This window comes from Arvicanthis niloticus, chromosome 1 (assembly GCF_011762505.2).
Source record: "Arvicanthis niloticus isolate mArvNil1 chromosome 1, mArvNil1.pat.X, whole genome shotgun sequence".
Lineage (NCBI taxonomy): Eukaryota > Metazoa > Chordata > Mammalia > Rodentia > Muridae > Arvicanthis > Arvicanthis niloticus.
The window spans coordinates 164491459-164504968 of record NC_047658.1 but is presented as its reverse complement, the minus strand read 5'-3'; the positions used below and the strand labels follow the sequence as shown (position 1 = coordinate 164504968).

Here is a 13510-nt window from a genome sequence, read left to right as displayed (position 1 = left end):
TAGTAACAAAAATAAATGACAGAATATGGCAGGGGGAAAGGAAGGAAGGAAAGAAGGAAGCATGGAAGGAGGGGGAGGGAGGGAGCAAAGAGAGAAGAGAGGGAAGAAGAAGGAAGACAGACAATTAAGAACTGTGTATTTTGCAGTGAAACTTCAATGACTATCGGGCTCTGTAACAAGGACAAGTGTGTATCAGGTCCACATACCTGGACTATGCTACAAAAACACACAAGGCATTCCAGACTAGTGAGACAGACAGACATGTCTCTGTAGCACAGGATTTAACAAAGCCTAAGCTCAGAGAACCAAAGAGCAGAGGAAACCCTTCATAGTCCGCCCATGCCTTCTTTCCCTCTATTTACTACCATAGTATTGGACTGTAGGTCCCAGTGAAGCCCGGAGTGGACAGGAGCCTTCTTACCTGGCACACAGTGAAGACAGACAATGACAGTAAATACATATGCAGCCATTTAACTATAAGACAGGATGCACTATACAGGGAACATGCAGGACACTGGGGCCAAAAGTAACAGGTGATGTGATTTAGAGACAAGGGATTGTTTGAAGAAATATCTCAACAGATACTTGGGAAGGGTTACTGCCCACCGTGGGGTAGGGAAGAAGGCAGGTTCAGTAGGAAACTGATAATTTGGGGGTGGGGGTTGGCAAGGAAAAGAGTAATTACAAAGTCTTCAGGTAGATGAAAGCTTGGCAGAGCAAGAAGGGCTACGTTGAGGTCACTTAGGCCACAGAAGGACTTTAGGTTTATTATGTTCATTAGGAAGCCAGTGGGTGGCTTTAATAAAAAGCAATGATAAGACCGCAGGCTACCAGGGCACAGGCAAGACAGGCAGAAAGTGACTGTGACTGAGACCAGTGAAAGAGTAAACATGGGTAGAAGCAATGGAACCACAAGAGGGGAAATAAGAAACATCCACAGGGAAAGTAGCAAAGTATGGAAGTGGGTTGGGCTGTGAGATGCTGGGCAGAGAATGGGAGACAGGCACAGGTCCGAGACCCACAGATCAACAATGGCTGCTAGAGACTGTGAAGGCTTTAAATAAGGGTTTTTTATTTCATTGATCTACTTGTTCAACGAGAGAAATATTTATCAGGCTCATTTTTGTATTTCTATTCAAAGTTGGTGGATTCAAGAGTAAGAAAGACAGACTTGGGCAAAGGTTTGGAAGTTATGTTTAGATGATGATGTAACCATGAAGCTGAAACAGTCCAGGTAGAATGCGAAGCAAACAGGAATCCGTGTGGAACCTCAGGGAGACCCGTGAGAAAGCAAATGAGTGAGGAGACACAGCAGGAGTGTGGAAAAGCACGACTCGAGTTACCTCATGGTGACGGGGCATGCTATGCACTGATCTCTGCTCTACGGAGCTCACACACACTGAGACCCTCTATTTACATCATCGTGTGAGGCAGACTGTTCTACTGTTAACCTTACACTATAAACACGGAGACTGTGGCATAAGTGATCGCTTGCCCAAGACCACCGACCTAGCAAGTAGAAATGAGCCCCTGGGCTTACTGCCTATCCATACTCACATTTTTATGCCCTCTGTCTTCTAGATTATATGAATGAAGTTAGTCAATCAATCACACAAACTTTCAAGGAGCTTTTGATGAATTATCCCCATTCTGGATTATATAATAAACCCACTAAGATTCTCCAACCACCTCGTCCTTCACAGCTTAGTCCCACAGACATGACTGGGACAATGAGGGAATGAAGATAGGAAGGACAGACAGACAGACCTACAGAGAAGCTGGTATTGGGTGGGCTGTGCTTCCTCTGCTGACACAGCACCAGCTGTTTAAGCAGCCCAGAATCCCTGACTTCTATTAGGCACAGCACTGGGGTGGGGCCAGCTGGTTTCAGAGAGAGTCTTTAGGGTTTAGCCTCAGGTCGTGGCTACCAAGGAAGAGGGAGGAAGCTGCAGGTGTTATTAGTTCTTGCACACACTGCTGCTGAGCCTGAGGAAAGCTCTGCCAGTTCCCATGTCCTTGACCCACCCCACGTCAACCATCACACCCTTACACAAGACCTAGCCTCACTCTGTGCTGTCACTCAAGGCTCCCTCGGCTCCTGTCTCCAGTTCTGCATTTCGCTTGTGTTAACTCATTCCACCTTATTTAAAACAAAATATTTGAAATAAGTAAGCATTGTGATCTTTCTAACTAGAGAAATTGTACCGACAGAAGGCCCGATCATTCCTTGCTATTGTAAAATACAAAGTTAGTACTCAGCATTAAAGATGACATCAAATCACCTGAAAAACAGACTAACTGTAAAAAATATAAACCATAATACTTACAAGTTTTTACACACACACACACACACACACACACACACACACACTCCTACCTCTTTGACTAGTTTTCGATATCTAGAGTCTAATCTTTTCAAATAGAAAATTCCAGAAATAAATCTTATTGTGGAACATTATAACAACTGGTCTATTTATTATTAGTTGTATAGACTGAACATTCATAGGAATATATGTTTATAAAACAACAGTATGGGCTAGAGATATGGCAGTTAAGAGCACTCTTTGCTCTTCCAGAGGTCCTGAGTTCAATTCCCAGCAACCACATGGTGGCTCACAACCATCTGCAATGGGATCCAATGTCCTCTTCTGATGTGTCTGAAGACATCTGCAGTGTACTCATATAAATAACAATTTTAAAACAACAACAACAAAAACCAGTACATAGTTGGTTTGGGATGATAGCTCTATGCAGCCACTGGGGTCTTGGAATGCTCCCTCACATATGGGGAGAGATTGATTGTATATATGCAAAGATACTTGTAAAAAAATTCCAGACCACAGTTGCCAAAGGCACCTGGAACCAAAGAAAGTAAACTGGGTAAGAAAGGGGACTACTGAAGAAATGGACAAACAGAATAGCATGTTCTAGTAAAAGTAGAATTGTAGCAAGGAATACTTTTTTTTTTTTTTGGATATTTTATTTACATTTCAGATGCCATCCCCTTTCCCCATTTCCCCTCCCTAGAAAACCCCTATCCCATGCCCCCTTTTCCTTTTTGCTTTTATGCAATTTTTAAAAATGTTAATCAAAGGTTTTATAAGTTTGGTATTTCTTAAACACCCAGCACTGACACAGCAGGCCTCGTTAGTGTCGTCAGATCTGAGGAGTGTTCTGGGCACAAGGCAGCTACTAAATACCTTACAATGCATGGGACAGAACCTAAAACAAAAGTGATATGGCCTAAATTTTAAATAGTACCAAGTCTTGGAAACACTGCTGTAAACATTGTATCTACCCTGAAAAGAGATCAAATCTGAGAATTTAAGAAAAATGCAGCTAGTATAAAATTCAATATACCTTTAAACATATATAAATAAGGTGTTAAATCCAAATTAAAACTATAACCAGCTTAACTTTGGCCTTTTTGATGTGGTTCAATAAAACTAATGCAATTTTTTTTGTTTTTTCTCTAATGCAATATCTTCTTGATAGCCCACTAATGCAAGGTTGATCTTTTTCCAAAAATTCTAATGTTCAATGCTTTTATTTTCTTTATACTTAGGGCTTTTTTATGAAATATACTAATAAGAGAAAAATGCACATCCCAAATGATTTAAAATGTAAGTTGATAAGCATTGGTGTCACATTAGTAAGTACTCAAATTAGAAATGGACGAGGCCCACACTGATGCTTTTTTTTTCCCCAAACTTCCTGCTACCGTCTGTAAAGGAAAAAGTGTTCTCTCTCAGAGTTGGGTGTTTTGTATTAACTCAGGGGAGATGCCTGTGACCCAGGGACAAAGCCTGAGCTCACACTGGAAGCCTATCCACAGCCAAGAGCCATGACACCAGTGGACTCTGCATTTAACAAGTGTCAGAAACTAAGAGCAGACTGTCGGTACAGAAACCCATCCCTCATCACACACGCTGCCCCAAGAGGCTGATATTTTGTACTTATAAAACTTAATACAAAATTAAATTGCAAATATTTTCTCATAGTCTCTTACAATGGTGGCCAGAGGCAGTACACTGTTAACATGAAGTGTTTGTTCAGCTTTGGTGGACATACTTCTTGTGAGACTTATGTGCAAGCGAGCTCCATTGACTTCTCAATGGAAGTCAATTAGAAATGGACGAGGCCCACACTGATGCTTTTTTACTGATGTATATTCAGTATTGAGTCTGTCTTTTCTATGAATCCTGTGAAGAATCTTTTAAACAACACTGGCAAAGGTGACCATGAATAATAATAAATTATCATCAAATAGAAGACTTCAAGTTCTCCCCCAACCCCTTGCATTGATGGCGGTGTAATGACAGACATCAGTCAGTCAGACTTCAGTCATTATTGTGTTACACGGGAAGAGTAAAGCACAGACATACTCCACACAGAAAACATTTCTACTTCTTAGGAACCAAACCAGAGCAAATGTAAAGTACACGTACAGTAAGAACGTAAGCTGTACTTTATTCTAGACTACAGACATATTAACTATGTTGCAACGACAGGAAGGAGTTGCATTACCTCCCAAGACATGCATAAGAATCCATGAGACAGAGAGCAGGACTGAATCGTCTCTGTCAGCTCTGTGCTGCGAGCTGAGGTGTAGCACACTCTGGCCAGGGGATGTCTGCCTATCAGCAAGTGTCAGGGCACACACAAACAGAAATGATGACTTTATCTCGGGTTTTAAAAGCACACTCTCAGCTTTATACTGAAATCTATTTAACTTTATGAATAAGCACTAAAAGCTGCTTACCGCACACACTCGGGATCATGGTGAGGCTTTTCTCTTATTTTGATTTTTTCTGCCTCTAGGTGTCTGGTGATACAAATGGCTTCAGTCTCTTCATCTTTAAGAACTAAACAATTAAGAACATTTCTACAGTCATTGAAAGACTGAACATAGAGGTTATCTTCAGTGACTCATGAATAACTCTGACCTTTTGTGCTCTATACCAAATACACATAACAGCAATTCTTATTTTCTAATTTAACATAGCAATTAAAGGCACAAAAGTCTTCATGGAATCTGGACACAATGAGTACCAGCTCTAGCCCGGCCTGTGGCGCAGGCCTATAACCCCAGCTATGTAAGAAGCTAAGGCAGGAGGGTTGCAAGTTCAAGGACTACATGGGCAACTTAAGACTTTTCTTGAAATGCAAAATAGTAAAGCACTGAGGACACGGGGCTCGGTGGTGAGTGTAACTCATGTAGCTTGTGCACCCTAAACTCAGTCAGTCCCCATAATGGGAAAAACAAACAACATAGACAAACCCAGCTCTAACACTGACCGACTCAGTTGTGCGTTTGACCCATTCCTTCTACACAACAGCAGAAGCACTGTCCACAGTGACAGCACAGTTTTAGACACTGATGCAGCACAGTCATACACACAATACTGTATTTGTCAGTAAGATAAATGGATTCCTGAAGCTAGTACCTTTAAGCTTTTTCTGGAGAGTAAATAATTCTTGTAACAGTTCACTTTTTAGTTTTTGAAGTTCCCGTAACTGGCCAGTGTTACATTCCATTGACTTCATCTCTAGAAACAAATACAGTTAGCATCACAAAGTTACCCAGGGATAAATTTAATCACAGAGGTAAACAATCTGTACACTGAAAACAATCCCTGAAGAGACACTGAAGACAGAACTAAAAACAGATAGCATGTTTGTGACTCAGAATTGATACCATTGAACTACGCAGACTTCCAGAGCAGCTCACACATGCAGTGCCATGCTCATAAAAACAGAACAACATTCATTATTCATAGAAATAGAAAATACAAATCTGAAAATATAGAGAGACAAACAGAAGAAAGCATCTAGACTTTGGTGTCTTTAAATAGATCACCATGACTAATGTTTTGCCATTCAATAAAAATCTAGGCAGCATATGGTCAATTTTAAGTCCCAACAGGTCTCCCCTGATCACCTCAGGAGCTGTCTTTAGTAAACTAACCAGCATGCAGTAATCACTAGTATGACAGGCTAGCAAAATGAATGCAGAAATATGCCATTAACAACAAATAAAACTTCACAACTTGCCAGGATGCTAAGAAAGCCGCACTTTGTAACTGACACTCGGTGGGGCATCCACAGCCTGTCCAGACAATGGCTACAAGCTCGTGCCATGCCACTTGAGTGTCCTCTACCTAACAGCCTCCACCTACTGCCTGCTCCCCAGGGAACACCAATCAACTTTAAGCCCGTTTCCTTTAGGTTTCATCTTCTGCCACAGATTTTGAGACTCCAATCACACACAGGCCTCTGACTTTTAAAACTCAGTTTTGTTTCCACTGTTTCCGCACTCTCTGGCTTTAATACCTTCTAGGGAACTGTCCTAATCAGATACTGTGAATCCCCAGGGTTCCTTTTGTTTTCATAAAACATCTTTTATTGACATATAACTACCATATAATTAAACCTTTAAAGCACACACTTCAGCAGATTGTAGCACGTTATACAACCCTCGTTTGCTCCCACTATTTGGGAGCTCTCCATAGCTCCACTTCTGTTAGCAGTGCTTAGTTTCCCCAGATCTTCCTCCTCCTGGGCATCCACTGTTGCACCTGCTGTTTGGATTTGTCTTCCTATTCTGGGCACTGAACAGAAGAAGAGTCACAGTGTGTGTAATTTTGTGTCTGGGTTACTTTATACAGGGCAATGATCTTAAGGTCTATGCTGAACATATATCTGTTTTTATTCTTTTCTTTTTAAATGAACCCCTCAAAATTCTACTATATAGACATATCTTTTTGGCATTCAGCAGCTGATACACTCTGGAGTTGCTTGAACATTGGGGCTACTTTGGTGTTTCTGTGAACACATTTGTACAAGTTCTTATGTGGTTGCTGTTTGATTCTTTTAAATACCTACATGTAGAATTTTGAATTCATGTGTTTTTAGGATGAATGTGCTAAGGAATAACCTGTTTCCTGAAGCAGTTGTGCCCATGACCTGTCCACAGCAAAGCATGAAGTTTTCAGTGTCTTTGCATCCTTGCCATCCTACCACGGGCGTGTTACACAATTGGGCTAGTCCATAGCACTTCTGATTTCCACTTTCTTGATGGCTCATGGTATTAAGCTGCATTTGACCTTTCCTATATCTTTAGGGGTAAATATGCTTAATATCATTTTTAAGATATATTTTACATGATGGGCAAGAATAAAAGTATTCCCAGGACAAAAAGGTCTAGTATGATCAAGCTATCTATGCCATTCTTGAAGCTTGACCAAAATAGAAATACTGAGCTCAGGCCTTGAGTAATTTTATCACCAGTATCTACTGCATCAACACCCAGCAAAGCAGCATTTTTGAAAGTCATACTATGTAAAGTTAAAACATCCAGAGAGGTGTTAGAATTATGCCAAATATACTGCAAGGGTCTTTAAACTTTTTCCTAATATAGTGACTACCACTGTAAATTTTAGAATTAACATGAATCCATTGGTATTTGGCATGACACTTGAAATGATTCCTTACCCTCAAATTCTGAACCTCCTTCTGATAATTTGAATAGGATAAAGAACATCAATCTGTTCTTCCAAATGCCTATCTAAATCCTCTTGTATAGTCAACACATTAGTAACATTTTTTACTAAATGATTAACAAAATTAGCTGTCTTAACTTCTTGTGTCAAAGGAATTGCAGAAGCAGTGGTGCTAGCAATTAATGTAATTAAAGCTGTTATACCAGCAATAATCAAGCCTACTACCCTCTTGCTTTTGCTTAAAGCCTGACTCATTTCTTCCAGTATTTGCAGGATATTTTTAGAATACCAAAGTTCTGTGATACTCAGGTCACTAAAACAAAAGCTGGTTGATAGACCTCCATAACTGACATGCCAGATTTCAGAACACAAACACAATTAAAAGATGTACAATGAACGCAACTCACATTAAATACTGTAGAAAAAACTAATTTTAACTTGATAATTAAAAGAGCCTTAACACATGTGCTAACACCTGTTTGAAATCGAGATCATGCCCCAACTTTTATCTCTTGCTAACATAATAGAGAACTTCAGCTAACTTCTATATATGTCTCTGAAAATGTCCAGAACTGGACTTCCAAATGAAGACTGTTATTTCCAATATTGGATTGATTTCCAGACCAGTCCATAATTGAGTCTGAATAACTGGTCACATTCACAAGAACAACACAAGAGTCATTATAACTTCTCTTTTTGATTCTCTTGTCTTTAGCAACATGTTGGCAGCCAAAGTACATGGCTTGAACCTGAAAATGGACCCCCAGACAGAGTTATTAAGTTAAAAGGCTGGCAAGCCAAGGATGGGTAAGATTCTGCAATGAGCCTTACCAAACTAAGACAGAAGTGCATTGCTTTTGATAATGCATATTCCATGATGGGTAAGGAAGGCATTCTTGTCAGAATGACCTAAGACAGGCTCACTCTTGTTAATAAAATAAGAAAGGGGGAGGGGCAGAGATCTTTTGGGGCTGCTCAGCAAGAATCTGACATGGGCCAAGGACATGGAAATGGGCTGCTTGACAGAAATATGACATTAGCCAAGGACAAGGAAGTAGGCTTCAGGCAGGAATCTGACATTAGGCTAGAACAAAGAAGTAATTTCAGGCAGGAATCTAAATATTAGGCTAGAACAAAGAAGTATTCTCAGGCATGAATCTAAATTTTAGGCTAGAACAAGGAAGTAGGCTTCAGACATGAAAATGACTTTGGGCTAGGACAGGGAAGTAGGCTCAGATATTTTGTTCATCTTGATATGCCCTTAGAAACAGTGATCATGGGAGTGCTCATGGAATTTTGTTTATTGCCTTGCTTGTTCTTTGACTGTTTGTGTTTATTGTCTTCCTTGTTCCTTTACTATTTGCATCTATTATATTGCTAGTCTCTCAACCTAGAACTGACCTGAATAATTGCATGTAATTCAAATGGTATAAAAGTAAAAAGGAGCCCTTCTGCCCCTCACTTGGTCCTTTTGGCTGGAGCAGACACCTTTCTAGAGGAGCCACTACATTCAGAGCAATGAACACCTAGCTGGTTTGCTCCGGTGAAGACAACATATCCTGAACCATCCTAGAGGAACCACTGCACTCAGAGCAGCAGGATTTCAGGATACCAGAGGTGGCCTGAGTCCCAGGAGTTCTTCCACCCAGGAGCTCAGGATCACAGGATCACAGAGACAGCTGGACCCTGAGGAGTTCTGACACAAGCAAGATAAATGGAAAGACAGGATCCAGTCAGAGACAGTGAGTGGAGGTAGCATTAGAGTTAACCAGATGGTGAAAGGCAAGCTCAAGAACATAAGCAACAGAAACCAAAGTTACTTGGCATCATCAGAACCCAGTTCTCTCACCATAGCAAGCCCTGGACACCCCATCACACCAGAAAAGCAGGATTCAGAATTAAAATCACTTCTCATGTTGATGTTAGAGGACTTTAAGAAGGACATGAATAACTCCCTTAAAGAAGTACAGGATAACACAGGTAAATTGGTAGAAGCCTTTAAAGAGAAAACACAAAAAATCCCTTAAAGAATTGGAAGAAAACACAAACAGGTGAAGGAATTAAACAAAACCATGCAGGATCTAAAAATGGAAGTAGAAACAATAAAGAAATCTCAAAGGGAGACTACCCTGTAGATAGAAAACCTAGGAAAGAGATCAGGAGTCATAGATGCAAGCATCACCAACAGAATACAAGAGATAGAAGAGAGAATCTCATGCGCAGGAGATACCATGGAAAATATTGACACAACCGTCAAAGAAAATGTAAAATGCAAAAAGCGCCTAACCCAAAACATCCAGGAAATCCAGGACACAATGAGACGACCAAACCTAAGGATAATAGGTATAGATGAGAGTGAAGATTCCCAACTTAAAGGGCCAGTAAATATCTTCAATGAAATTATAGATGAAAACTTCCCTAACCTAAAGAAAGAGATACCCATGAATATACAAGAAGCCTACAGAACTCCAAATAGACTAGACCAGAAAAGAAATACCTTCCATCATATAATAATCAAAACATCAAATGTGCAAAACAAAGAAAAATAGTAAAAGCAATAAGGGAAAAAGGTAAAGTAACATATAGAGGCAGACCTATAAGAATTACACCAGACTTCTCCCCAGAGACTACAAAAGCCAGAAGATTGTGGAGTGATATCATACAGACCCTAAGAGAACACAAATGCCAGCCCAGACTACTATACCCAGCAAAACTCTCAATCACTACAGATGGAGAAACCAAGATATTCCATGACAAAACCAAATTTACACAATATCTTCCCACAAATCCAGTACTTCAAAGGATAATTAATGGAAAACTCCAACACAAGGAGGGAAACTACAACCTAGAAAAAGCAAGAAAGTAATCTTCCAACAACTCCAAAAGAAGACAGCCGCACAAACATAATTCAACCTCTAATTACAAAAATAACAGGAAGCAACAATCATTTTTCCTTAATATCTCTTAATATCAATGGACTCAATTCTCCAAAAAAAGATGTAGACTATCAGACTGAATACATAAACAGAACCCAGAATTTTGCTGCATACAGGAAACGCACCTCTGTGACAAAGACAGACACTACCTCAGAGTAAAAGGATGGTAAACAATTTTCTAAGCAAATGGTCCCATGAAACAAGCTGGAGTAGCCATTCTAATATCAAATAAAATTGACTTTCAACCAAAAGTAATCAAAAAAGATAAGGAAGGACATTTCTTACTCATCAAAGGAAAAATCTACCAAGATGAACTCTCAATTCTGAACATCTATGCTCCAAATGCAAGGGCACCCACATACATAAAAGAAACTTTACTAAAGTTCAAAACATACATTGCACCTCACACAATTATAGTGGGGGATTTCAACACTCCACTCTCAACAAAGGACAGATCATGGAAACAGAAACTAAACAGAGACATGATGAAATTAACAGAAGTTATGAACCAAATGTATTCAACAGATATCTATAGAACATTTCATCCTAAAACAAAAGAATATACCTTTTTCTCAGCACCTCATGGTACCTTCTCCAAAATAAACCATATATTTGGTCACAAAACAGGCCTCAACAGATACAAAAAGATTGAAATAATCCCTTGCATCCTATCAGATCACCAAGGACTAAGGCTGGTCTTTAATAATGACAAAAACAATGGAAAGCCCACATACACGTGGAAACTGAACAATACTCTACTCAATGATGACTTGGTCAAAGAAAAAATAAAGAAAGAAATTAAAGACTTCTTAGAATTTAATGAAAATGAGGACACATCATGCCAAAACTTGTGGGACTCCATGTAAGCAGTGCTAAAAGGAAAACTCATAGCTCTAAGTACCTACAAAAAGAAACTGGAGAGAGCATACACTAACAACTTGACAGCACACCTGAAAGCTCTAGAACAAAAAGAAGCAACTACACCCAAGAGGAGTAGATGGCAGGAAATAATCAAACTCAGTGCTGAAATCAACCAAGTAGAAATAGAAATAACTACACAAAATATCAACAAAACCAGGAGCTGGTTCTTTGAGAAAATTAACAAATAGATAAACCCTTAGCCAGACTAAAGGAGGGCACAGAGACATTATCCAAATTAATAAAATCAGAACTGAAAAGGGAGACATAACAACAAAAACTGAGGAAATTTAAAAAATCATCAGCTCCTACTACAAAGGCCTACACTCAACAAAACTGGAAAATCTGGATGAAATGGACAATTTTCTAGACAGATACTAGGTATCAAAGTTAAATCAGGAGCAAATAAACCATCTAAACAGTCCCATAACCCCTAAGTAAATAGCAGCAGTCATTAACAGTCTCCCCACCAAAAAAGCCCAGGACCAGATGGTTTTAGTGCAGAATTCTATCAGACCTTCAAGGAAGACCCAATTGCAATCCTCTTCAAACTATTCCACAAAATAGAAACAGAAGAAACACTACCCAATTCGTTCTATGAAGCTATAATCATGCTCATACCTAAACCTCACAAAGACCCAACAAAGAAAGATAACTTCAGACCAATCTCCCTTATGAATATTGATGCAAAAACACTCAATAAAATTCTCACAAACCAAATCCAACAACACATTAAAACAATCATCCATCATGATCAAGTAGGCTTTGTTGCAGCCCGAGCTGCCCCACATTTGGGGGCCAAAAATGTGGACTGCTCTATCAGTGTTGGAAACCACACTGCCAAAAGCCTTGGGGGCTAAACTGTTAAGAGCCTGCACTGCCCCAAGCTGCTTAGGTCTGCAGGTCAGGGTTCAGCAAGAGAGAGAGTGAGGATGGATTCGAAGAATGGAGACCAGACAGAGTGTGATTCAATCCCATTTATTCTTCAGTCTTTCTTCCTAGTCCAAGTCCCAAGTCTTGAGTTCCTAGTCCCTAGTGCCTCTAAGTTCCAAGTTCTTCCTCCAAGTGCTAAGTGCCTAATGTCTAATAATTCTTCTTCCGAGTTCTCTAGTCCAAGTGTCTTCTTCCTCAATGCCTAATCCCTACTCCAAGTTGCACTCTAAGTTGTACTCTCTAACCTAATTCCTAGTTTCAAGTTGTACTGAACTCTTCTGTCTGCCTCTTGCCTTTTATATGTCTCACTTCTAAGCCATGCCTCTAAGTTACGCCTTTAAGTCATGCCCTTAGGCCTTCTCTCTAAATCTGATCTCTAAGTCACGCCCTTAAGTCTTGGCTCTAAATCTCAGCTTTAAGTCTCACACACCCAAGGGAAGATCCTGGGCATCTAAAGCAATATGGTATCAGAGTGTGCTCAGCTGTTGTAGGCTATTGTAATCAAATCTCTTATCAGGGTATATGGCTCAAGATGGCTGCAAGGATGATATCCGCCTTCTGTCGGCTCCCCACAAGGCTTTATCCGAGAAATGCATGGATGGTTCAATATTTGGAAATCCATCAATGTAATCCACTATATAAACAAACTCAAAGGAAAAAACCACATGATCATCTCACTAGATGCTGAGAAAACATTTGACAAAATTCAACATCCCTTCATGGTAAAAGTCTTGGAAAGATCAGGAATTCAAGGTCCATACCTCAACATAGTAAAAGCAATATACAGCAAGCCAGTAGCCAACATCAAACTAAATGGAGAGAAACTTGAAGCAATCCCACTAAGATCAGGGACTAGGCAAGGCTGCCCACTCTCACCCTACCTATTCAATATAGTACTGGAAGTCCTAGCCAGAGCAATTAGACAACAAAAGGAAGTCAAAGGGATACAAATAGGAAAGGAAGAAGTCAAAATTTCACTATTTCCAGATGATATGATAGTATACTTAAGTGACCCTAAAATGTCCACCAGAGAACTCCTAAACCTGATAAACAACTTCAGCAAAGTGGCTGGATATAAAATCAACTCAAACAAATCAGTAGCCTTCTTCTACTCAAAGGATAAACAGGCTGAGAAAGAAATTAGGGAAATAACACCCTTCACAATAGTCACAAATAACATAAAATACCTTGGTGTGAATCTAACCAAGCAAGTGAAAGATC

At 39.8% G+C, this 13510-nt stretch overlaps 1 protein-coding gene across 1 annotated transcript in view; it reads right to left on the bottom strand.

The window, feature by feature from the left end:
- Ccdc172 (coiled-coil domain containing 172) overlaps positions 1–13510 on the bottom strand; it is a 50957-nt gene that overhangs the window by 16543 nt on the left and 20904 nt on the right. The window contains exons 5-6 of the mRNA XM_034490109.2: positions 5448–5549; positions 4763–4865 (exon numbers count right to left, since the gene is read on the bottom strand). Of these exons, the coding sequence (XP_034346000.1) occupies positions 4763–4865; positions 5448–5549 (205 nt within the window). The remainder of the gene's footprint in view (positions 1–4762; positions 4866–5447; positions 5550–13510) is intronic.